We start from the raw sequence: 27,505 nt of genomic DNA, 5'->3' as shown, positions 1-27,505 counted from the left end.
GAGCTTGTGTGTACATGTTGGAGGCAGAGAGGCTGCCAGGGCTGTATATAGTCCTGCTGTATTTAGTCTCTGCTGTGCCTTGCCTGTCGTCCGGCAGTGTGACTCAGGGGCCAGGGCTAAATGTGGCATGGTGTTTGTCCCGGGGTCAGTGTTGTTGCTTACCTGTTCCTAATGGTCAGCTCACTGTGTGTCTTTACAGGAGGTAGTTTGAGTGCGTGTGTACTTTTCCCCCCTGTAATAGCAGGGTGTTGTTGTGTCTGGTGGTTGTCATCTACTGAGTCATAATTGTGTGACATCAGCAGGTTTGTATTTAGGGTTGGTTCTAACCAATCTGGGGCTTTCAGGTGTAGTTTATCTGCCAGCTCTGTCGGTGTAATTATATTCAGGGCAGTTCCACATTTTTACAAAACACATTTACTTGAAGAACAGTGCAGATGCAAAGTTTGGTAACAGACTGAAGGCACAAACAGCACAAACCGTCATTCTTTTACCAAACTTTGCATCTGCACTGTTCTTCAAGTAAATGTGTTTTGTAAAAATGTCCATGGAAATTGTTCAAAAGTAGTCCTTGGTGTGTTTAACTTTTCAATCATTGTTTTTTGCTTGACATAAAAAATCTGAGTCTCAGCGTCACTCTGTTCTCATGGAACTGCCCTGAATATAATTACACCGTAAATGTGTTTTTGTAAAATGTTAAGTGGACATTGTTAAAAGTGGTCACTGTCCATAGTTTGATTAACTTTGTATGGTTTGATTTAACTTTGCAATGATTGGTCAGCTTGCAGGCGCCCAGCCCACCACAAGGAGTCGCTAGAGCACGATGGGACAAGGAAATCCCGGCCAGGCCAAACCCTCCCCTAACAAGGATGACGCTGGGCCAATTGTGCACCGCCTCATGGGTCTCCCAGTCATATCTGGCTGTTACACAGCCTGGGATCGAACCTGGGGCTGTAGTGACGCCTCAAGCACTGCAATGCTTGAGTGCCTTAGAACACTGCGCCACTCGGGAGCTGAATGAAGATGTTTTAACCTGTCATTGATGGAGTGTTAACTCTCTCTGTGCTGTTTTGTGTTAGATAACTCACAGGGGTAAAAACAGGTTGTAATTATGTAATTACAATGCGAACTCTGTAAGGGATGGACCAAGCAGTCAACAAGAGACATCTGAGTTGGGTGCAATGCAATTATTAGGCGGTTTATTTTCCTAAACTTGATGTGGTTTACAAAGTAAGAGAAATCTAAAACCATATTGCACAAAAAGAGAACTATAAGCTCTGTAAATAAGTAAAAAGACAACTTAAATATAAAAACAGATCTACAAAGCAGAACAGAGTATGCAACTCAAATGAAGGGTTAACTGAAGCCATAAGGGTATGCTGCATTCATAACCACGTGGGAAGATGGTAATTACCAGTTGTGAAGTTGGAAATATCAGTATTCACATGCTTTGAACTTGTTGAGAAATGTAGATTGTCTAATGGCCAACAAGCTGGGTCAACCATAAACAAAAAAATACAGCTATTATGTTTGTAAACAAACTATAATGTTCAAAAACCATGTTAATAGATTGCTTTTTATAAATAATGTCAGAGGTCCACATGTGGGGAGGGTTTGGTCGGCCGGGATGTCCTTGTCCCATCGCGCTCTAGCGACTCCTGTGGCGGGCAGGGCGCATGCATGCTGACATGGTCGCCAGGTGTGCGACTGGCTTCTGGGTAAAGCAGGCATTGTGTCAAGAAGCATTGTGACTTGGCTGGGTCGTGTTTCGGAGGATGCACGGCGCTCGACCTTCGCCTCTCCTGAGTCCGTACGGGAGTTGCAGCGATGTGACAAGACTGTAACTGACAAGACTCGGGAGATACGAAGGTCGAGAGCCATGCGTCCTCCGAAACACAACCATGCCAAGCCGCACTGCTTCTTGACACATTGTTCGCTTAACACGGAAGCCAGCCTCACCAATCTGTCGGACAAAACACTGTCCAGCTGGCAACCAAAGTCAGCTTGCAGGCAACTGGCCTGCTACAAGGAGTCGCTATAGCGGAAATTAACAAGGAAATCCCGGCCAGCCAAATCCTCCCCTAACCCGGATGACGCTGGGCCAATTGTGCGCCGCCGCAGTCACGGTCGGCTGTGACAAGACTGGGATCAAACCCGGATCTGTAGTGACACCTCAAGCACTGTGATGCAGTGCCTCAGTCCGCTGTGCCACTTGGGAGGCCCACAATGATTGGTTTTTGTTTGACATACATTTTAAAGTAAAAAAATATATAAGTCCGTGTCACTCTGTTACCATGGAATTGCACTTCACCACTCTGCTGTTTTAACCTGTCATGGATGGGGTGTCAACTCTCTCTAGGCTGTTTTGTGTTAGCTTGCTCACAGTGGTCAAAACGGGTTACAACGATCCATTTCCCTTCTGCTGGACAGAGGTGGTATCACCCAACCCCCACCCCATTTAAAGATGATAGGACATGGCAATGAGCGACATGCCCTCTAACAAGTACACCTGGCCCTGACATGCCCTGACATGCCCTCTAACACACGACATGCCCTCTAACACACCTAGTACACCTGGCCACCATGCTGCAGACAAGGCCCCAACAATAGTGCTTCAATTACTATTAGTATATGCAACAATTTAATAAAGTTATGTTTGTGAAGTTGGAAATCAAAATCACATGGTCATTTTTTTGTTTGGACACAAAATGTTTGGTGCAAATGAATGTTAACGTGCGAAGGATGGGGATATTTAGCTGTGCTGATACATGTGGCCTCTTTCGATGTGGTACTGATGGTACTCGGCATCATGTTCCTCTCTTCAGTGGTGTACTAATGTTTATGTTGGGTTAACTATTTCCTCTCCTCTGTGTCTGTCTACAGGAGGTTTTTCCAGACAGCTCACTTCTATGTGGAGGACAGTAGTTCTCCCAGGGTGGTGGCCAATGAGAACATCCCCGTCATCCCCATCCCAGGTGAGACATAACACAACCTAACACACCCTCAACTGGAATACACCCTGGGTGAGTTTAGTTCGCGTCGGCGTTTTGCTACGTTGCGCGACATTTTGTACTAAACGACACGTTTCCCCAAAACAGTGCCCACTGTTTTTTCAAAAGCCTTTGAGGTATGTTTGCTCCATTTTGGTGGGTTTGGCAAGGTGTGGAGTGATCAATATGGGTGTGACCATTTGAAATACCACACCATATGATATGTTCCCGTAGGGCCACCATAGTCACAACATTTTTCAATTGTCCGTTCAGTAAATGACAGTTTCTGTTTCATTTAACATAGCACACAGTTCTGAACATGCACCCTCTTTCTTAACACACCCTCTAGCCTGAGGGCCAAATTCAATCAAACCTTTATGCAGTGTTGTTGTTTGCAAACTATTGCCCACCCTCTCCACACACACCTTATTCTGGAAGTATCTACCTGGTAGAAGATGTAAGGTTTTTGTAGAACCTACAACCATTTGGGGCGTTTATTTGTAGAACCTACAACCATTTGGTGACTATACTGAACAAAAGTAAAAACGCAACATGCAACAATTTCAAAGATTTTACTGAGTTGTAGTTCATATGAGGAAATCAGTCATTTGAAATAAAAAAATTAAGCCCTAATCTATGGATTTCAGATGACGGAGAATAAAATTCTATTGTGTATTCGTTGTCCGTAGTTTATGCCTGCCCATACCGTAACCCCACCGCCACCATGGGACACTCTGTTCACAATGCTAACATCAGCAAACTGGTCGTCCACACGACACCATACACATGGTCTGCAGATGTGAGGCTGGTTGGACGTACTGCCAAATTCCCTAAAACAATGTTGGAGGCAGCTTATGGTAGAGAAATTAACATTCAATTATCTGGTAACAGCTCTGGTGGACATTCCTGCAGTCAACATGCCAATTGAACACTCCCTCAAAACTTGAGACATCTGTAGCATTGTGTTGTGTGACAAAACTGCACATTTCAGAGTGGCCTTTTATTGTCCCCAGCACAATGTGCACCTGTGTAATGATCATGCTATTGAATCAGCTTCTTCATATGCCATACCTGTCAGATGGATGGATTATCTTGGCAAAAGATAAATGCTCACTGACAGTGATGTAAACACATTTGTGCACAACATTTGAGATAAATAAACTTTTTGTGAGTATGGAACATTTCTGGGATTTTTTATTTCAGATCATGAAACATAGGACTAACACTTTACATGTTGCGTTTATATTTTTGTTCAGTGTAGATTGTACATGAAGTACAATTGGTGGGACTTGCTTGAACTATTTAAAAGTATTTTTTTTCTTTACTATTTTAAGCAAAGAAGTTACATATAGGCAAAATGAAATGTAGTAAAATAATTGGTCTGATTCACTTTGATAGACTACTTTATCAATCTTATTAGTTTGGATTGTGGGGCAGTTGGATCAGAAAAATGTCTAAACTACAATTCCTGCGTGTAAAAACTAAAAGAAGAAACACATAGGACAAAGCCATCTTCTGTCAGAAGATGGAAATAAAAAGCAGGATTATTTGGACAACACTCTTAGAAAAGCAAAGCAATTCTGAATCATTGTGGGTTTCAGATAAATAGATACACAACATAATTTTGTAAAACGTACAGTATAAATGAAGTTTGATTTTAGTTGAATGATGATAGAATAATTTAGAACTTATTATGCTTGTATTTGGGGAGAGAAATATGATTATGCATCTAGTAAGGGCAGATCTTTAAACATATTTTTGTGGTAGTTGAAGAAGTATGTAGAATAGGTTTGTATGTAGACCTATTGACAGCTAACTGTAGTTCTATCTAATAAATCAACTCTTTAGGGATAACAGTGGTCACTGAAGAGTACATGTGTCTGTTTGCTAGCTTGTTTTAAAGAATGTATGGTTTTAAAATACCTTATAGTAGCATTAGTAATGGAGGTGTCTGGTTATAGTTGAAAAACTAAGTAGATGAAAAGTTAGGATAGCCTGGTTGTGGTCAGTAGGTGTGGTCAGTAGTTTTAGTAAGTAGTTGTGTGGTTCAGTATTTGTGGTCAATAGTTGTGGTCAGTAGTTGTGTTCTGTTGTGGTCCGTAGTTTTGTGGTTGTGTTTACTAGTTGTGTGGTTGTGGTCAGTTGTAGTTGTAGTCAATAGTTGTGGTCAGTTGTTGTGTTCTGTTGTGGAAGTTAGTATAGCCTGGTTGTGGTGAGTAGGTGTGGTCAGTAGTTTTGGTTCAGTAGTTGTGTGGTTCAATAGTTATAGTCAGTAGTTGTGTTCTGTTGTGGTCAGTAGTTTTGTGGTTGTGGTCATTAGCTGTGGTCAGTAGTTTTGGTAAGTAGATATGTGGTTGTGGTCAGTAGTTTTGTGGTTGTGGTCAGTAATTGCGTGGTTCAGTATTTGTGGTCTGTAGTTGAGTTGTGGTCAGTAGTTGTGGGGTCAGTAGTTGTGTAGTTGTGGTAAGTAGTTGTGTGGTTGTGGCCAATAGTTGGGTGGTTCAGTAGTTGTGTGGTTAATAGTTATGTGGTTGTGGTCAGAGTCTAAACTACAGTTGTTGCGTGTGAAAACTGAACGAAGTGCGATGAGAAGTTATCGAGAAAAATATGAAGCAAGTGAGTGGAGACTGCTTCGCTCTATCCAATCAGGGCAGCAGGATCAATGTACAGTCCGCCCTTTTATTTGCAGACAGGCAAACTAGCCAGTTGAGTTATTTAGAGTACCAGTCATGATCTTGAGGAGGAGGATGAAGCTCGTGAGCATTAGAAATCTGAAGCTAGTGAGCATTAGAAATCTGAAGCTAGTGAGCATTAGCAATCTTCTCTGTATCATTTCAGGTCGTCCCGACTGGGGAAGCATTAGAAATGTTTGTGCAAGCTGTTCGGTCTGAAACAGATTGACAAATGATGGGAATTTTTTGCGCTATGGAGAGTCTTCTTCCTTCGAGGCACGTGTTGCTAGGTAAAACTTGCCTTGGCAGGCCTGCTCCCTCCATGGCTAAAGCCAGTGTGAGAAACATGCTAACAAATGTTTATGCTATGAAACTAAATAAATACTCCACACTGACACACACCACTTATTTGCTAGATTCATTATAGTGTTGATGGACAAACAAGGAAAGTGCACTTCAAAATGTGATGTAGTTTTATTTGAATTTGCAGCTGTTGTTGGTAAGAAATTAATTTGCTAGCTTCTGACATGACTTAATGCTTTTATAATGAAAACAGTTGATGGGTTACTTAAACATCTCTATCTATTGATTGGTAGAAGCTACTCCTAATGTATTTTCAGATTTGAAAAATAGAGAAGTAGAGATTTCATACACTGAGTTTTTGTCTGACTTGTTGGGGGAGTGGTCAAAACAGCAGTTATTTGATAAAAGTTGGGAAAAATGCTGATTTTAATAGTAGAGAAGGAGACGAAGATGTCATACCATAGAACATTTTGTCTAACTTGTTGGGAATGTGCTAATTTTGGGGGGAGAAAGGCAAAGTGATCAAAGTAGCAGATTTGTGTCAGAAGTTGCATGGTTGCATTTACAGTGAATGGAAAGTTGGAAGTGATGATGTCACAATGGGAACTTTAGAATGTTGATGAAATCCCAAGAAAGTGGATGGAGGACAAAAGTACACAAAAATGTATAACTTAAAAAGTATACAACATAATCAGAACGTTGTATGTAAGCACACTGGTTCTGACCAGTCTACACGTTTTAAAGTTTGAAAGGCATTTATTTTTGCTTCGCAAGTCCCACCTTACTATTTAGGAGTCGAAATGCTGTGAGAGTATGTTCATCCTGGTTCTCCATGCCGCTCTATATTATTCCTGAAAACGATTCGCTGTTCTCTCTATCTGTCTCGTGTACATTGTTGAATCTTTGAAGCTGAGCCGTTCCATGTGGTTAAGTCTTGTTGAGACAAGTTATTCAATATCTGTTCTCTGCTCAGATTTAACATCTCTGATCCCTCTGGACAAGTGTAGACTAGACTGAGCATTTCATCTGAATGATCAATAACCATATGTAAGGAAGTCAACGGAGAGGAAGAACAAAGTCATCTGACTGGAAAACTAGCTCTGATATGCTCCCATGTGGTCTCATCATGGTGGATTTGATCATTTAGACTCACTAATTCAGTGAAAACTAGTGTCAATGTTTTTTTAATTATTTTTTTATTTAACCTTTATTTTGACAGGGAGTCAGTCTGAGACCAAAGACTATTTTTCAGATGAGCCCTTGTAATTGCAAAAATATACATATATTACAAAAGCAAAACAGATATACAAAACACAATCAAAGAAAACAAACTTCAGCTAAAATGTCATCAATCAGCTGCCTGAATATCCCTAGAGGCACCAAAACATCCACTTTTAGAGAGTTTTGGAGATTATTCCACAAAGTAAGGTGCAAAACAACTCAAATCTTGATCTTTGTCAGTCAATATCTGCTCATGTTCTTGAAGATAGGATACATAGTGTTAGTCCAATACTTTTGATTGGGCCAATCTACCTCTGTTTTAGCTTGATTAAGTCTTCACTCAGCCACTCAACTACTCAGTGCATGTACAGGCGCTTGTGAGTGCTCTATTAGCGGTGATATGAGAGTGTTCTTCTCTGGGAGAGACTTCAGAGCCCAGTGTACTGGCAGCTAGTCAATAAGATGGTAAGAAGGCTGTGGCGTGCGTAGTGCATACCGTTCCTTTAAGAGAGCAGAGAGACTCTCTGGGACTAAGGCACGACAGCCCGTTTCCAAGCTCTGATGGTTCACTTAAAGAACACAGCTGATGTCTGCATTGACTCCATCCATTCCCCTTTTATTGTCTCTCGTCTCTCTCTCTCTCTCTCTCTCTCTCTCTCTCTCTCGCGCTCTCTCTTTCTCCCTCACATGTGCTCTCTTTGGAGACAAATTGCTTCTTTCTGTACCGTCAAGTCTGTATACCAGCTCAGAGAACAGTGTTAAGTGGGTGTTGAGGTTTACGAGTGGGCTTTATAGAACAGTGATTGTTTTACAGCTTCTGAAATGCTAAATCCATCCCCCCACTGGAAGGCTATGTGACAGCGGTTTAATTAGGTAGAGAACAGAGGCAGATGGAGAGGGGGCTGCTGATCTGGTGTGTACGTGCATACATACCTCATGCACGTGCATACATCGTCATTCCCCCTTTCATCATATCCCTTCTTGTTAGATTCTCTCCTGAATAAAGAGATGCAAAATGTGTGCACATCTGCAAAGGTTTAGTAAATCCAAATTGGCCCATAGTATTTTAATCAATTCCATTGATTAGTTTACAAATGTAAGACAGTTGACAAATGAAGTGAGTCAGGGAATGCCTGCCTGCCAGTGGTCCCATCTGTGTATTGGCTGTAATATGGATGTAATAACACACACCCGCACCAGCAGACAAACCCAGCAGCTGGTTGCTCTTTCCTGAACACACACACACACACACTTTGTCCTGATGGCTCTTTCTGTGTGACAGTGGCCACCTCATCCCCATCACATCCCCTCACTAATGGGTAATTTGGGACTGATGTGGCTCATCTGACACAGATGCCACCACCTCTAAACACCCACATTAGACAATTATGGCTTTGTCCGCTTGTCTTGCTGTGGTGTCATTCCCTCCACTCTGTGTGACATGGCTAATATGTGTTCTTCTCAACATAAACTACAACAAAACTAGCTGCGTCCACAGAATGATATTTTTTTTTATCTGTAAGGATGTCAGTGGGACATTTCATTGTCTTATGTGTGACGCACGTGCTAATCATTTCATTACTACTGGGGTTGTTACTAGTCTCAGTGGGACGCTGTGTGGAATATTCTGATTTAAGACCAGTTGCATGGACAGGGATGACCTGATCCTAGATCAGCACTCCTACTTTGTCCCCATATACAGTATGTTGTTCTCTGAAAGTTCTCTGGAGAGGCAGTGAACACATGGCAGATTGCTGGTTAATTTATCACACGGTGCCACACTAGTGGAGAGCAGTGGCACGTTGTACTGTACCTCTGAGAGACAGATACAGGCTGAGGGGACATCAATATACTGTGCCTTTAATTAGTCGGTCTGAAATATGGAAGATGTTGTAAACATAATGTTATTTACAGTGCATTCGGAAAGTATTCAGACCCTTTGACTTTTTCCAAATTTTGTTACGTTACAGCCTTATTCTAAAATGGATTGAATTTTAAAAAAATCATCAGCAATCTACATACAATACCGCATAATGACAAAGCGAAAACAGGTTTTTAGTAATTTTTGCAATTGTAATATATATAACAAACAGTATTCAGACCTTTTGCTATGAGACTTGAATTTGAGCTCAGGTGCATCCTTTTTCCATTGATCATCCTTGAGATGTTCCTACAACTTGATTGTACATGATGGTAAATTCAATTGATTGGACATGATCTGGAAAGGCACACAACTGTCTATTAGAGGTCCCACAGTTGACAGTGCATGTCAGAGATAAACAAGCCATGAGGTCGAAGGAATTGTCCGTAGAGCTTCAAGGCAGGATTGTGTCGAGTTACAGATCGGGGAAGGGTACGAAAAAATATCTGCAGCATTGAAGGTCCCCAGGAATACAGTCCCCTCCATCATTCTTAAATGGAAGAAGTTTGAAACCACCAAGACTCTCCTAGACCTGGCCGCCCGTCCAAACTGAGCTTATCAGGGAGAAGGGCCTTGGTCAGGGGGGTGACCAAGAACCTGATGGTCACTCTGACAGAGCTCGAGAGTTCCTCTGTGGAGATGGGAAAATCTTCCAGAAGGACAACCATCTCTGCAGCACAAATCAGGCCTTTATGGTAGAGTGGCCAGACGGAAGCCGTTCCTCAGTAAAAGGCACATGACAGCCCACGTGGAGTTTGCCAAGAGGCACCTAAAGACTCTCAGACCATGAGAAACAAGATTCTCTGGTCTGATGAAACCAAGATTGAGCTCTTTGACCTGAATTCCAAGCGTCACGTCTGGAGGAAACCTGGCACCATCCCTACGGTAAAGTATGGTGGTGGCAGCATCATGCTGTGGGGCGGTTTTTCAGCGGCAGGGCATGGGATACTAGTCAGGATCGAGGGAAAGATGAACAGAGCAAAGTACAGAGAGATCCTTGTCAAAAACCTGCTCCAGAGCAGGACCTCAGACTGGTGCGAAGGTTCACTTTCCAACAGGACAACGGCCCTAAGCACACAACCAAGACAACGTGGGAGTGGCTTCGGGACAAGTTTCTGAATGCCCTTGAATGGCCCAGCCAGAGCCTGGATTTGAACCCGATCGAACATCTCTGGAGAGACCTGAAAATAGCTGTGCAGGAGCGCTCCCTATCCAACATGACAAAGAGGATGTGAAGAGAAGAATGGGAGAAACTCCCCAAATACAGGTGTGCCACGCTTGTAGCTTCATACCCAAGAAGACTTGAGGCTGTAGTCACTGCCAAAGGTGCATCAACAAAGTACTAAGTAATTAGCAAAAATGTATTTAAAAAAAAAAAAGATTTTGCTTTGGCATTATGGGATATTGTGTGTAGATTGAGTCGGGGTGAAAACGATTTAATCAATTATAGAATTGATAAAATGTGGAAAAAGTCAACGGGGTCTGAATACTTTTCCGAAGACACTGAATATCCTACAAACTCATCACACAGTCATGCTAAAACACACATTCACTATCTCTTCTCTTTCTCTCGTCTCTCTCTTTTCTCTCTCTCTCTTTCTTTCTCTTCTCCCAATCACACACACATACAGACACACACAGGCACACCGTCACCCACATATGTCACCGACGTACCACTCTCTAAGTGTGATATGTCTTCCCTACAGATGACATGGACGCCATCCCCGTCAGGCAGTTAATCAAACACATCACGGAGCTCTACTCCAACAACCTGCACGGCTTCTCTGAGGAGTTTGAGGTAGGAAACACAACAGAGACTCTCTCAGCCTTTCTAATATTTTTGAGGCGTGATAAGTAGGCTGCCTCTCGGATGAAGAGGAGTGTGTGTGTCTAGATGTGTGTCTGATTATTGTCATATGGCTGGTGTATGTTGTCTGTAAGGGTGTACATTGCTGTCTACTTTTGTGTGAACATTATGAAGTATGTACAGGGCCATGTGCAGTATGTATAGATGCAGAAAGGTGTGTGTGTGTGTGGTGTGTGTGTGTGTGTGTGTGTGTGTGTGTGTGTGTGTGTGTGTGTGTGTGTGTGTGTGTGTGTGTGTGTGTGTGTGTGTGTGTGTTGTGGAGCAGATGGCTGAGTGTGAGGAAGGTTAATTAACAAAGGGTCTAGTTGCTGGTTGACTGGACAGGAACACACTGTCTCTGTGACTGGGTTGAGACACAAGGCTAACACACTTCCCCCAAGAGGCCCTTGTCAAATTGGGGTTATCCAGTGGGGTGAAGGTGAACATACATTATTCATACTAGGTCATTCATTCATTCACACATGCAGCCACATGGTGCTGGACTAGCTGTGACAGATATGTGTAGAAATCCCACCTCTAATAAAAACCCAGTACATACTTATCATGCACAGTACCAGTCAAACGTTTGGACACACCTACTCATTCCAGGGTTTTTCTTTATTTTACTGTATTCTACATTGTATAATAATAGTGAAGACATAAACACTATGAAATAACACATATGGAGTCATGTAGTAACCATTAAAGTGTTGAACAAATCAAAATATATTTGAGATTCATGAAGTAGTCACCTGGAATGCATTTCAATTAACAGATATGCTTTATTAGAAGTTAATTTGTGGAATTTCTTTCAATCTTAATGCACTTGAGCCAATCAGTTGTGTTGTGACAAGGTAGGGCTGGTATACAGAAGATAGCCCTATTTGCTAAAAGACCAAGTCCATATTATGGCAATAACAGCTCAAATAAGCAAAGAGAAACTGCAGTCCATCAATTCCTTAAGACATAAAAGTCAGTCAATGTGGAAAATGTCAAGCACTTTGAAAGTTTCTTCAAGTGCAGTCGCAAAAACCATCAAGCACTATGATGAAACTGGCTCACAGGAGGACCGCCACATGAAAGGAAGACCCATAGTTACATCTGCTGCAGAGGATAAGTTCATTAGAGTTACCAGCCTCAGATTGCAGCCCAAATAAATGCTTCACAGAGTTCAAGTAACAGACACATCTCAACAACAACTGTTCAGAGGAGACTGCGTGAATCAGGCTTTCACGGTCAAATTGCTGTAAAGAAACCACTACTGAAGGACACCAATAATAAGAAGAGACTTACTTGGGCCAATGGAAATTAGACAGGTGGAATTCTGTCGTTTGGTCTGATGAGTCCAAAGATTTTTGGTTCCAACCGCCATGACACAGAGTAGGTGAATGGGTGAATGAATCTCCGCATGTGTATTTTTCAAGGCACTCTTAACCAGCATTGCTACCACAGCATTCTGCAGCGATACACCATCCCATCTGGTTTGCGCTTAGTGGGACTATCATTTGTTTTTCAACAGGGCAATGACCCAAAACACACCTCCAGGCTGTGTAAGGGCTATTTGACCAAGAAGGAGTTGGACCGCAGAGTGCAGAAAAAGCAGCCAACAAGTGCTCAGCATATGTAGGAATTCCTTCAAGACTGTTGGAAAAGCATTCCTCATAAAGCTGGTTGAGAGAATGCCAAGAGTGTGCAAAGCTGTCATCAAGGCAAAGGGTGGCTACTTTGAAGAATCTCAAAATAAAATGTATATTGATTTGTTTAACACTTTTTTGGTTACTACATTATTCCATGTGTTATTTTGTAGTTTTGATGTCTTTACTATTATTTGAAAATGTAGCAAATAGTGAATATAAAGAAAACCCTTGAATGAGTAGGTGGGTCCAACTTTTGACTGGTACTGAATGTAATGCAATTCAAGCAAATCATTGAACTGAAAAATACTGTTTAGAAACTGTTGGATTTGAGATTTTGAACATTGAGATATTAAAGACATGATGGATCAGACACATAGTATATTAAGGAGTGAGATCTGTAGAAAGACAGCGTTGCTGTGGAATGTGCTGGGTGGACAGGAGGAGATCAAAGGATTGCTATAGGGAAGACAGGTGGACATCTGTGGACTAGGCGAAGGAGGGGATGAGGTCAGGAGGTGAGCTCAGATCCCCTGAAGGGAGTAATAAAGGTGTACTACCATTTTCCTGTGGAACCATAAGATGTAAGGATTGGAGAGAAGGAGGAGTGTCTTAAGGGATTGGAGAGAAGGAGGAGTGTCTTAAGGGATTGGAGAGGAGGAGGAGTGTCTCACATATGCCTGTGATGGGAGAAGGGTTGGGTGGAATTAAAGCTGTACAGATCCTTTGGGAATAATTAAACTTGGTTAAAGCTCCTCTAGTGTCCGTGAGTTACTTACTCACATAAATAAGAACCTAACAAAACAAATCATTTTAGATAGAGGGTTTATTTATATATGGTAATTCTTTAATCGCTTCACAGAACTGACCCCACTATAACTATGACCACTCACCCCTCTCTCCCTTTCTCATCCAACTCCCTCCCCCTTTGCACTCTCTCTCTCTTTCTCTCTCTAGGAGGTCCAGCGTTGTACGGTGGACCTGAAGATCACAGCAGAACATTCCAATCACCCTGACAACAAGCACAAAAACAGATACATCAACATCGTGGCCTGTAAGTCCACTATGTTGTACACTCAAAACAACACTGACAGCCTGTTAGTTTCAAGATTTATTAGTATGTACGGGATACAAATGGTATAGATCGTCCAATGGAATGCTTACTTGCAGGTTCCTTCTCAACAATGCAACAACAACAAACAATAAAATATAACAATAGGAACATGAAGTAAATGACACAGTAGAATAGAATAAACATAATTAGTTTATCAGGTTTGAAGGTAAGACCCAGATGCAGACTGTGTCGGAGTAACAATGTTTATTACGGCAACAGGGCAGGCAAGCGACAGGTCAAGGCAGGCAGGGGTCGATAACCAGAGTAGTGGTTGGTAATCCAGAGGTGGGGCAAAGGTACAGGACGGCAGGCAAGCTCAGGGTCAAGAGCAGACAGAGTGGTCAGGTGGGCTCAGAGTCAGGACAGGCAAGGGTCAAAACCAGGAGGGTGAGAAAAAGAGAGACTGGGGAGAAGCAGGAGCTGAGACGAAAAACCCTGGTTGATTTGACAAACAAGAAAACTGGCAAAAGACAGAGAACACAGGTATAAATACACAGGGGATAATGTAGAAGATGGGTGACACCTGGAGGGGTGTGGAGACAATCACAACAACAGGTGAAACAAATCAGGGTGTGACAGAGTGAGTATAATACAGGAAGGCACAATTTGTGTCCAATAGTTGTTTTTTTTTTTTTGTGGTGTGTGGGGGAGGGGGGGGGGGGGAGTTGGGGTGCAATTGTTTAAATGGTGCTGTATTTAGCAATCATAATAGGAGTTTGGTATCAGCAGTTGTGATGTGTGTGTCTGTGAGTGCTAAGGTGCTGAGAATCCGAGGTGGTCAGTCCAGTTTAAGTGTTCAAAAGTCTGATTGCTTGTAGAAACTATCTCTGAGCCTGTTGATATCAGACCTCATGCTCATATTATGTAAACAAGGCAATGCAGAATGAGGCTAACATTCCTTTTCTATGTTGACAGATGATCACAGTAGGGTGAAGTTACGACCCTTGACTGGAAAAGATGCCAAACACAGTGACTTCATCAACGCTAACTATGTAGATGTAAGTCAACAAATTGATGTATTGAGTACCTTTTATCTGTCTTTATGTATGCTCAATTTTCTCTCTGACGTTATACAGTTGAAGTTGGAAGTTTACATACACTTAGGTTGGAGTCATTAAAACTTGTTTTTCAACCAGTCCACACATTTCTTGTTAACAAACTATAGTTTTGGCAAATCGGTAATGATATCAACTTGAGCATGACACAAGTCACTTTTCCAACAATTTTTTACAGACAGATTATTTCACTTATACTTCACTGTATCACAATTCCAGTGGGTCAGAATTTACATACACTAAGTTGACTGTGCCTTTAAACAGTTTGGAAAATTCCTGAAAATTATGTCATGGCTTTAGAAGCTCCTGATATGCTAATTGACATCATTTGAGTCTATTTGAGTTGTACTTGTGGATGTATTTCAAGGCCTACCTTGAACTCAGTGCTTCTTTGTTTGACATCATGGAAAAATCAAAATAAATCTGCCAAGACCTCAGTAAATAAATTGTAGACCTCCACAAGTCTGGTTCATCGTTGGGAGTAATTTCCAAACGTCTGAAGGTACCACATTCATCTGTACAAACTATAGTACACAAGTATAAACACCATGGGACAACACAGCAGTCATACTGCTCAGGAAGGAGATGCGTTCTGTCTCCTAGAGATGAACATACTTTGGTGCGAAAAGTGCAAATCAATCCCAGAACAACAGCAAAGGACCTTGTGAAGATGCTGGAGGAAACAGGTACAAAAGTATCTATATAAGTCCTATATTGACATATCCTGAAAGGCCGCTCAGCAAGGACGAAGCCACTGTTCCAAAACCATATAAAAGACAGACTACGGTTTGCATCTGCACATGGGGACAAAGATCACACTTTTTGGAGAAATGTCCTCTGGTCTGATGAAACAAAAATGGAACTGTTTGGCATTAACGACCATCGTTATGTTTGGAGGAAAAAGGGGAGGCTTGCAAGCCAAAGAACACCATCCCAACCATGAAGCACAGGGGTGGAAGCATCATATTATGGGGGTGCTTTGCTGCAGGAGGGATTGGTGTACTTTTGAAGCTTGGTTGCAATGGGTCTTCCAACTGGACAATGACCCCAAGCATACTTTCAAAGTTGTGGCAAAATGGCTTTGTTGACATCAGGCGTTCCCCTCGGGAAACGCCTCCTCCCCTGTTCAGCTGGAACGTGGCGCATGGAATGCAAAAATATTCTTAGAAATATTTAACCTGCACACATTAACAAGTCCAATAGCTCAAATGAAAGATAAACACCTTGTTCATCTACCCAGCGAGTCAGATTTCTAAAATGTTTTACGGCGAAAACATAGCACATATGTATGTCAAACCACCACAAAGACACAGACGATATGTAACCATTTTGTCGAACAAAAGATGCAATCACAAACGCAGGATTAAAAGAAAAATAATTCACTAAACTTTTGAAAATCTTCATCAGGTGACAGTAATAGGACATGTTACACAGTACATTTATGTTTTTGTTCAATAATATGCAATTTATATCCATAAATCGCCGTTTACATTGACGCCATGTTCAGAAAATGCTAAAAAATGTCAGGAGAAATTATAGATAGCTCCGCCAGATAACGCCAGATAACAGCAATACACATCATAAACTTTGACTAAATATACATGTTCTACATATAGTTAGAAAGATACACTTCTTCTTAATGCAGTCGCTTTGTCCCATTTATTTTTAACGTTACAGAATTTGTTCACTATTCAATAATCTGAGACGGCGCTCAGACATAAGCAATATTTCTCCGCTATGTTGGAGTAAAAATAATAATAATATATCCCATTTAGCAGACGCTTTTGTCCAAAGCGACTTACAAGTCGGCTGGGGCCACTACTTTTACATATGGGTGGCCCTAGCGGGAATCGAACCCACGACGCTTGGCGTTGCAAGCACCATGCTCTACCGACTGAGCCACACAGGACTCAACTCAACAGAAACATAAAATTACAACATAAGTATTTCCTTACCTTTGATGGTCTTCGATCAGAATGTAGTGGAAGGAGTCATACTTACCAAATACATCGTTTTGTTTCAAGTCGTGTGTCTTTATATTAGCATATGCTACAAGTTTCAGCTGAAATACATCCAAAATGACTTCTGGTCCCGAACAGTTGCACATCAAAACTTCAAAATTACATATTATATGTCGACTAAACTGGTCAAACTAAGTGCAGAATCAAGCTTTAGGATGTTATTAACGTACAAAACAATTTTCAATTCAACCGGACAATCTGACTTCTTCTCATGCAAGCTGGAACAAAGGGAGCTCTGTGCCCAACGCGCGCCCGAACGCACATGTATTTTCTCACGACACTCACTATTTTGCCTGCCAAAGGGTCAAAGCTCGCGGGATTTGCACAATTAAATGCTCTACTGATAGAGGACATCTTGCAGAAGACATAGAAACTGTTCCCAGATCCATAGCTGGTTGGGAAGGGTGGGGCGATGACGTCAAAGTTGCCCCAACTTTCTGGATGCCAAAACTAGTTTGGGAGATTGGTTGCCCTGTGAGTTCTGCTATACTTACAGACATAATTCAAACGGTTTTAGAAGCTTTAGAGTGCTTTCTATTCAATAATTATTATTATATGCATATATTAGCAATTTTGGACAGATTTTTCTTCAGTTTACTATGGGCATGCAGTTCATCCAAAGGGGGCAGTATTGTCCTGAGCCCAAAGTCAAGGTATTGGAGTGGCTATCACAAAGCCCTGACCTCAATCCTATAGAAAATATGTGGGTAGAACTGAAAAAACGTGTGTGAGTAAGGAGGCCTACAAGGAATGTGCCAAAATTCACCCAATTTATTGTGGGAAGATTGTGGAAGGCTACCCGAAACGTTTGACCCAAGATAAACAATTTAAAGGCAATTCTACCAAATACAAATTGAATGTATGTCAACTACTGACCCACTGGGAATGAGATGAAAGTAATAAAAGCTGAAATAAATCATTCTCTCTACTATTATGCTGACATTTCACATTTGCAAAATAAAGTGGTGATCTTAACTGACATAAAACAGGGATTTTTTTTACTAGGAGTAAATGTCACCTGTTGTGAAACTGAGTTTGAATGCATTTGGTCAAGCTGTATGTAAACTTCCGACTTCAACTGTTTATTGTCTAGTACTCACCCTATGTGTACTTGCACTCTGTGTGAGTGTACCACTGTTACTGACCCCCCTCCATTACCTCTCAACAGGGTTACAATAGTCCCAAGGCATACATCGCGGCCCAGGGCCCTCTCAAGTCCACTTTCGAGGACTTCTGGAGGATGGTGTGGGAACAGAACACTGGTATCATCGTCATGATCACTAACCTGGTAGAGAAAGGAAGGGTAGGTGGCCTCCCTCTGGCTTTCACGGTATATTGACTGTAGGTGTTACTGTTGTCTTTTCACAGTAGAATCCTTGAGCAGACTAGGTGAAAAATGTTGATGTGGCCTTGAGCAAGGCACTTAACCCTAATTGCTCCCATAAGTTGCTCTAGATACAAATTTGAAAAAAAATGAATACTGTTGCCTTTCACAGATGGAATTAGATTATTGCTGTTCTTTTTCACAGAGGAAATGTGACCAGTACTGGCCCACAGAGAGCAGTGAGGAGTATGGCAACATTGTGGTCACTCTGAAGAGTACTAACGTTCATGCCTGCTACACACTGAGACGATTCCTTATACGGAACACCAAAGTCAAAAAGGGTCAGAAGGGCAACCCAAAGGGGCGTCAGAACGAGCGGATGGTGATCCAATATCACTACACCCAGTGGCCTGACATGGGCGTGCCGGAGTACACCCTACCTGTCCTCACTTTCATAGGGCGCTCCTCTGCAGCACGTACACCTGACATGGGCCCCGTCCTAGTCCACTGCAGGTACAATAACTCTCAAAACAAATAAAAAATGAAGTGTTCTTATAGTTCTCTAAACATGAGCTGTGTTCGAATACCCATACTAACATACTGTATACTACATACTTAATGAGTATATACTACATACTATATACTATTAGTTCATTTTAGCATACTGTAAACAAACAGTATCCTTTCAGTTGAGTGTACTTGTGCTTCACCTGTCTACCGGAAGTTGATGCTGTTGCTATGCAACGTCATCCTAGCTTGTTAGCATAGCAAATTAATAGCTAGACATCTTACGACTTCATTAACAATGTCCATTGAGACCACACGATGACTATACCACTTAGCTAAGGTAAAAAATGAAGTGAATAATCAAGTGAATAAACGTGGGTACTTAATTAGATAGCATATAGTTAATATACTGGCAAGTTCAATGGATTAGTAGCCAAAGGACCAACAGGGCGGCAGGGTAGCCTAGTGGTTAGAGCATTGGACTAGCAACCGGAAGGTTGTCAGTTCAAACCCCCAAGCTGACAAGGTACAAATCTGTCATTCTGCCCCTGAACAGGCAGTTAACCCACTGTTCCCAGGCCATCATTGAAAATAAGAATGTGTTCTTAACTGACTTGCCTGGTTAAATAAAGGTAAAATAAAATTGCAAAATAATGATATGCTATGTGGTTCATATGGATAGTGTTGCTAACAAATTGTCAGCCAACATAGCGTGTAACATAACTAATTTGAAAAGTCATTACATTTTTATTACATTGTTCAACATTTTCTTAATATTTGTCATAATTAGGTAATGCAATGAATATTTACTTTTTTGTACTTACATATTTTTCCGCTCTCGTCGGACTTCGACTGCATATTTTCCCCCATTTTCTTCAAATCTGAAAATGTTGTGAAGCCACGGCCAATGTAAAAAAAAATGCATTATGGGCCCTAGAAGCACTGAACTAGTGTTCACTGCTTGTATACCTTGATTTTTGGCAAATGTAGTACAACATCCGGGAACTTTTGGCATACTAACTAAATACATACAATGACCAATAAGCATATTGCATACTCAATTACATCACAAATAGTATGGCTAGTGTGGTTCGTATGAGTATTCGAGCACAGCTATGGATTCCGACCAAGCTTACTGCAGAAAACCACTATCCTAGTGCACAAAATCATCTTCCTCATAAGAAATTATAAGAAACACAATGAGTACTAGTTTGCTCATTGAAGCCATGGCTTTGGGTTAGAACAGTAATACAACTCCCTCTATGGGCCTCCTGTGGTAGTTAGTAGGTAACATACTATGTTTTGGCTGTGTAGTGCTGGAGTCGGGCGGACAGGGACGTACATCGTCATCGACAGCATGCTGCAGCAGATCAAAGACAAGAGCACAGTCAACGTCTGGGGCTTTCTCAAACACATCCGCACGCAACGCAACTACCTGGTTCAGACAGAGGTAACGTGTGTGTGTGTGTGTGTGTGTGTGTGTGTGTGTGTGTGTGTGTGTGTGTGTGTGTGTGTGTGTGTGTGTGTGTGTGTGTGTGTGTGTGTGTGTGTGTGAGAGAGAGAGAGACAAATGACACCTCACATATACCTACAGTGTGCATACAGCTACAGTAACTGTAAAAGAGATTCACCTCTTTTAGGTAAAATGTTATAAAAGCAAGAGATTACTATACAGTGGGGGAAAAAGTATTTAGTCACAGACTTTCAACGCCGATACCGATTATTGGAGGACCAAGAAAAGCTGATACCGATTAATCAGACGATTTTTAAAATGTATTTGTAATAATGGCAATTACAACAATAATGAATGAACACTTATTTTAACTTAATATAATACATCAATCAAATTTCATATACCTTTTACTATTGGATGTTCTTATAGGCACTTTAGTATTACCAGTGTAACAGTATAGCTTCCATCCCTCTCCTCTCCCCTACCTGGGTTCGAACCAGGAACACATTGACAACAGCCACCCTCAAAGCAGCATTACCCATGCAGAACAAGGGGACCAACTACTCCAAGTCTCAGAGCGAATGACGTTTGAAATGCTATTAGCGCGCACCTCGCTAACTAGCTAGCCATTTCACCTCGTTTACTCCAGCCGAATCTCGAAAGTTGATAGGCTTGAAGTCATAAACAGCTCAATGCTTGAAGCATTGTGAAGAGCTGCTGGCAAATGCACGGAAGTGCTGTTTGAATGAATGCTTACGAGCCTGCTGGTGCATACCATCGCTCAGTCAGACTGCTCTATCATATCATAGACTTAATTATAACATAATAAAACACAGAATTAAGAGCCTTTGGTCATTAAAATGGTAGAATCCAGAGACTATCATTTCGAAAACAAAACGTTTATTCTTTCAGTGAAATACGGAACCGTTACGTATGGTGGCATCCCTAAGTCTAAATATTGCTGTTACATTGTACAACCTTCAATGTTGTGTCATAATTATGTACAATTCTGGCAAATTAATTATGGCCTTTGTTAGGAATAAATGGACTTCACACAGTTCGCAATGAGCCAGGCGGCCCAAACTGCTGCATATACCCTGACTCCTTGCACGGAACGCAAGAGAAATGACACAATTTCCCTATATTAACTAAATATGCAGGTTTAAAAAATATATACTTGTGTATTGATTTTAAAGAAAGGCATTAATGTTTATGGTTAGGTACATTGGTGCAACGACAGTGCTTTTTTCGGAAATGCGCTTGTTAAATCATCACCCGTTTGTTGAAGTAGGCTGTGATTCAATGAGAAATTAACAGGCACCGCATCGATTATATGCAACGCAGGATACGCTAGATTAACTAGTAATATCATCAACCATGTGTAGTTAACTAGTGATTATGTTAAGATTGATTGTTTTTTATAAGATAAGTTTAATGCTAGCTAGCAACTTACCTTGGCTTCTTGCTGCCCTCGCGTAACAGGTTGTCAGCCTGCCATGCAGGATCCTCATGGAGTGCAATGTAAGGCAGGTGGTTAGACCGTTGGACTAGTAACCGGAAGGTTGCAAAAACTAATCCCGAGCTGACAAGGTAGAAATCTGATGTTCTGCCCCTGAACAACCCACCGTTCCTAGGCCGTCATTGAAAATGTGTTCTTAACTGACTTGCCTTCTTAAATAAAGGTGTAAAAAAAAAAAAAAAAAAATCTGCAAATCGGTGTCCAAAAATACCGATTACCGATTGTTATGAAAACTTTAAAACGGCCCCAATTAATCGGCCATTCTGATTAATCGGTCGACCTCTAATGTGGACACCCTTTCAAATGAGTGGATTTGGCTATTTCAGTCACACACATTGATGACAGAAGTATAAAATTGTGCACACAGCCATGCAACCTCCATAAACAAACATTGGCAGTAGAATGGTCTAACTGAAGAGCTCAGTAACTTTCAACGTGGCACTGTCAAATTTCTGTCCTGCCAGAGCTGCCCTGGTCAACTGTAAAAGCTGTTATTGTGAAATGGAAATGTCTAGGAGCAACAACGGCTTAGCTGCAAGGTGGTAGGCCACACAAGCTCACAGAACCGGACCGCCAAGTGCTGAAGTGCCTAGCGTGTCAATATCGTCTGTACTCGATTGCAACACTCACTACCGAGTTCCAAAATGCCTCTGGAAGCAACGCCAGCACAAAATCTGTTAATCGGGATCTTCATGAAATGGGTTTCTATGGCCCGAGCTGCCACACACAGGCTACCTGCCCCAATGCCTCGTGCCAACTGTAAAGTTTGGTGGAGGAATAATGGTCTGGGGCTGTTTTTCAAGGTTCGGGCTTGTCCCCTTAGTTCCAGTGATGAGAAATCTTAATGCTACAGCATACAATGACATTCTAGACAATTCTGTTCTTTCAACTTTGTGGCAACAGTTTGGGGAAGGCCCTTTCCTGTTTCAGCATGACATGTCCCGTGCACAAAGCAAAGTCCAATCAGAAATGGTTTGTTGAGATCGGTGTGGAAGAACTTGACTGGCCTGCACAGAGCCCTGACCTCAACCCCATCGAACACCTTAGGGATGAAATGGAACGCCAACTGCGAGCCAGGCCTAATCGCCAAACATCAGTGCCCGACCTCACTAATGCTCTTGTGGCAGAATAGGAAGCAAGTCCCTGCAGCAATGTTCCAACATTTAGTGGAAAGTCTTCCCAGAAAAGTGGATGCTGTTAAAGCAGCAAAGGGGGGACCAATCCAATATTAATGTCCATGATTTTATAATATGTTCAACAAGCAGGTGTCCACATACTTTTGGTCATGTAGTGTATCTTCCTCCTCCCTCTACCCTTCCCCCTGGATCATAGGAGCAGTACGTGTTCATCCATGATGCCCTGATGGAGGCCATCCTGGGCAGTGAGACAGAGGTACCCGCTTGTCAGCTCCATGGTTACGTCAACAGCATCCTCACCCCTGGCCTCGGGGGCCGCACGCGCCTCGACAAGCAGTTCAGAGTGAGCCTATATATCAGCATATGTAATTTACGTACTACTTATGTAAAGAATAGCATCCTTAGAGAGTTGAAGGGCTGTACTAAAGATTGTAGGTAGACATTGACACCCAGCCATTATAATACCACCAAGTATACATTGATGCCCATTCATATCCATTCACTCGATGTTGTTCTAGTGATCTGATCCAACTTTTCTTCCCCCGCTGTCTCTCCAGCTGCTGACCCAGTGTAACACCCACTTCATAGAGTGCTTCAGCGCCCAGAAAGACTGCAACAAGGAGAAGAACCGTAACTCCTCAGTGGTTCCATGTGAGTACAGTATTTCTAGATAGTAGTCTAGGCTATATTATCCATTTCTGTAGTAATAATGCCTTGCCAGTTCGAACATGCTTTGTCAGTTCGCCTGAGACATTAGGCTATAGAAATAGAGTGTATGAGATGTTTTAACCCACCATGTGACTCCGCCATAGGGTAGATTCAGCCGCGGGCTGATTCTTTCTTGAGCAGATGGTCAGGGGCCCGGAACACGAGTACAAATCATTTGTTGACTGCAAATTGACCGTACGAATAAAACAAGGAATATATTTGACTAAAACATAATAATTTCAAACCTTGCTTACGTTTGTATACAGTTGAAGTCGGAAGTTTACATAAACTTAGGTTGGAGTCTTTAAAACTCGTTTTTTAACCACCACAAATGTCTTGTTATGGATAGGGGGCAGTATTTTGAATTTTAGAAGACTGAGGTGTCCAAAGTAAACTGCCTGTTACTCAGGCCCAGAAGCTAGTATTGGATAGAAAACACTCTAAAGTTTCTAAAACTGTTAACATTATGTCTGTGAGTATAACACAACTGATTTGGCAGGCGAAAACCCGAGGACCATTTTTTTTTCTATTGACCTGCCAGCCAATTCCAAGCTTAAGCTATTGAAACCAAAGACTTCTGCCTCCCAAATTGCAGTTCCTATGGCTTCCACTAGATGTCAACAGTCTTTATACATGGTTTCAGGCTTGTATTCCAAATAACCAACGAGGAATAGTTTTTTATCCTCAGGAAGTCCCATGGCAAAATTAGTCTCATTGCGCGCGTGACCAAGGGAGTGCGCTGCTTTGGTGCACTTAACAAAATAGATGGCATCATGAGGAAGGAAAATTATGTGGATATATTGAAGTTACATCTATAAGACATCAGTCAGGAAGTGAATAAAGCTTGGTCGCAAATGGGTCTTCCAAATGGACAATGACCCCGAGCATACTTCCAAAGTTGTGGCAAAATGGCTTAAGGACAACAAGGTCAAGGTATTGGAGTGGCCATCAGAAAGCCCTGACCTCAATCATATAGAAAATGTGTGGGCAGAACTGAAAATGCGTGTGCGAGCAAGGAGGCCTACAAACCTGACTCAGTTACAACAGATCTGTCAGGAGGAATGGGCCAAAATTCACCCAACTTATTGCGGGAAGCTTGTGGAAGGCTACTTGAAATGTTTGACCCAAGTTAAACAATTTGAAGTCAATGCTACCAAATACTAATCTGACCCACTGGGAATGTGATGAAAGAAATAAAAGCTGAAATAATTAATTCTCTCTACAATTATTCTGACATTTCACATTCTTAAAATAGTGGTTATCCTAAATGACCTAAAACAGGGATTTTTACTTGGATTAAATGCCAGGAATTTTGAAACACAGAGTATTTGGCTAAGGTGTATGTAAACTTCCGACTTCAACTGTATAATCACGGTTCTTTCTATTATCCGTGGGAATACTTAGAACAGATTTCCAACTGATTTCCTGGTGCTTTTACAGTCTTTTATGTCCAACAATGAAAACTTTTCTAAATGCTTTTGCTCAAATCTTGGTGGGACAAATAAAACCACCCTTGGGCCAGGCCATCAGTTGGGGAATCCTGCCATAGCAAAAGCACAGTAGTTGAAACAGTGTGTAGCTTATAGTTGATATTTACCTTTTAATCATTGACCCAGAGCGACTCAGTATCTTTAGATAGCTAGGTTGGACACCACATATCACAGTCATAGTATGTACATTTTCCCTCAATAAAGTAGGAAAATACATGTTATTTTCATTTATTTTTTTGTAAGGGGAGTGGCAGTGGGATTGATTGAAGATACTCTTTGAAGAGGTACGGGTAGAACGACGTGGCTGTGTAGGTTTTGATCATAGCCTGGCGGTAGGGAGGGGCAGTTCCTCTGAAGACAAGCACTGTGGTCTTGTAGTGGATGCAGGCTTCGAATGGAAGCCAGTGGAGTGGGCAGAGGAGCGGGGGACATGGGAGAACTTAGGAAGGTTGAACACCAGGCGCGTTGTGGCATTCTGGATAAGTTGCAGGGGTTTGATGGCACAAGCAGGGAGTCCAACCAAAAGAGAGTTGCAGTAGTCCAGACATGTGATATGTGCATTATTAGTTAGCACTGTACAGTACAATGGCACCACAAGGCTAGTGGTGTGATTGAATGCATGTGTTTTTCTCCCTCTCTAGCGGAACGAGCTCGAGTAGGACTGGCCCCTCTCCCTGGAATGAAAGGCACAGACTACATCAATGCCTCCTATATAATGGTATGATACTGCTGTACCACACACACACACATATCTCATGTCCACCCTGTCTGTCTGATAGGTGTGTCTGAACATAATGATATGTTCTGTACCCTTGATGATTATAATTACCCTGCATGTTTTACTGTTATTGTGTGAAACCTCTTAATGAATAACAGTCCACCATTTATCATAACGAATAATTCATACTGAGAAACTGAGGCCAAGGGCCTGTACACAGTACATCACGATCAAGACAGTAACCTTTAAAACTCATTGATATGAAATGTAAGTCCTAACAGATACAATCCTTCTGGTGTTCAGACACCGTGAATGTAATTGGTTAATAATGTTATAAAAGATTTTGTGAGAGCTGTTGACTATGTATGACTGCTAACATGTTGACATTCAACCTTTGGCCATGCAGGGTTACTACAGGAGTAATGAGTTCATCATTACCCAGCATCCTTTGCCCCACACCACCACAGACTTCTGGAGAATGATCTGGGACCACAACGCCCAAATCATCGTCATGCTTGCTGACAACCACGGTTTGGTGAGTAGAGTAGCTGGCCAGCAGGTTATAACATGAGTCTCTTATGCTTTTCACCCTACTTAGTCAAGTAAAACTGTACTGTCCTTGCCTGGTTATGCATCAGTGCTGAAAAGGAATATATGAAAATAAAATATTATACCTTATACTCATCTAACCTGTGTGCCTGTGTTGTCGTATGTGTACCTAGGCTGAGGATGAGTTTGTGTACTGGCCGAGCAGAGAGGAGGCGATGAACTGCCTAGCCTTCACCGTCACCCTGATCAGCAAGGACAGATTGTGTCTCTCCAACGAAGAACAGATCATCATCCACGACTTTATACTGGAGGCCACGCAGGTACAATAACCTTCATCTTTGACCTTTCACCCCTCACAGGTAACCTCTCAGTATATAAAAACCTCTTAGACCGTTATGCAGATAGAAGGGCCATGATTGTCCCGGGGTGGTCCTTAGAGGTAGGACAAGTGGGACTGGGCCTTGGTTGAGCACATCCGTTTTCAGATAGGCTCTGCCTAAACTACGGTACTGTAATTGAAGGCATTTAGGGGAAGGTTGTTATTCCCATTCCCAAGTGTGATCACATTGGGCTTTAGTTAAACTACAGTTCTGGCCTGCAGTAGTAGTACTGTATTGTCATTGTCCTAGTTGTGTCTGACTGTAATATGTCTCCATCTCTCTAACAGGATGACTATGTCCTGGAGGTAAGACATTTCCAGTGCCCTAAATGGCCGAACCCAGATGCTCCTCTCAGCAGCACCTTCGAGCTCATTAATGTCATCAAAGAGGAGGCCATGACACGAGACGGACCCACCATCATACACGATGAGTAAGTGGGCCTGGTGTGTGTGCTCTTGAGTGTGTGTGTGTGTGTAGGTACTGTGCATTCAGTGTCCAGTTTATTAGGTACACCCATCGAGAACCGGGTCAATCCCCCCCTCCCCCTTTGCCTCCAGAGCAGCCTGAATTATTTGGGGAATGGACACATTGCTCAATTGGTATCAAGATCTCCCTCTCTGTCTCTGGTAGGTTTGGGGCAGTGTCTGCGGGGACTCTGTGTGCCCTCACCACCCTGTCTCAGCAGCTGGAGAGTGAAGGGGCTGTGGATGTCTATCAAGTGGCTAAGATGATCAACCTCATGAGGCCAGGAGTCTTCACAGACATTGTGAGTTCAACCATAACCCAGCCAGGAGGATTGGTGCTGTTAATAATCAGCCATTTTCAATAACTAACTTCTTGCAACATCTCCATTCAGTCATAGGAACAAATATCACTTCCAGTCTGTGTAACATGGTGGTTGTCATTGCTCGATCTGACATGACTTCTCAACATGTCCCCAATCTTAG

At 42.1% G+C, this 27,505-nt stretch overlaps 1 protein-coding gene across 1 annotated transcript in view; it reads left to right on the top strand.

The window, feature by feature from the left end:
- Window positions 1–27,505, top strand: part of ca16b (carbonic anhydrase XVI b) — a 277,557-nt gene that overhangs the window by 247,382 nt on the left and 2,670 nt on the right. Inside the window, exons 14-27 of the mRNA XM_064965846.1 lie at window positions 2,881–2,972; window positions 10,811–10,902; window positions 13,542–13,638; window positions 14,614–14,696; window positions 17,943–18,077; window positions 18,304–18,611; window positions 19,920–20,055; window positions 22,910–23,056; window positions 23,271–23,364; window positions 25,553–25,629; window positions 26,036–26,164; window positions 26,352–26,498; window positions 26,846–26,988; window positions 27,189–27,324. Of these exons, the coding sequence (XP_064821918.1) occupies window positions 2,881–2,972; window positions 10,811–10,902; window positions 13,542–13,638; window positions 14,614–14,696; window positions 17,943–18,077; window positions 18,304–18,611; window positions 19,920–20,055; window positions 22,910–23,056; window positions 23,271–23,364; window positions 25,553–25,629; window positions 26,036–26,164; window positions 26,352–26,498; window positions 26,846–26,988; window positions 27,189–27,324 (1,816 nt within the window). The remainder of the gene's footprint in view (window positions 1–2,880; window positions 2,973–10,810; window positions 10,903–13,541; window positions 13,639–14,613; window positions 14,697–17,942; window positions 18,078–18,303; window positions 18,612–19,919; window positions 20,056–22,909; window positions 23,057–23,270; window positions 23,365–25,552; window positions 25,630–26,035; window positions 26,165–26,351; window positions 26,499–26,845; window positions 26,989–27,188; window positions 27,325–27,505) is intronic.

This window comes from Oncorhynchus masou, chromosome 5 (assembly GCF_036934945.1).
Source record: "Oncorhynchus masou masou isolate Uvic2021 chromosome 5, UVic_Omas_1.1, whole genome shotgun sequence".
Classification (NCBI taxonomy): domain Eukaryota; kingdom Metazoa; phylum Chordata; class Actinopteri; order Salmoniformes; family Salmonidae; genus Oncorhynchus; species Oncorhynchus masou.
This window is presented reverse-complemented; position numbering and strand designations above follow the sequence as displayed.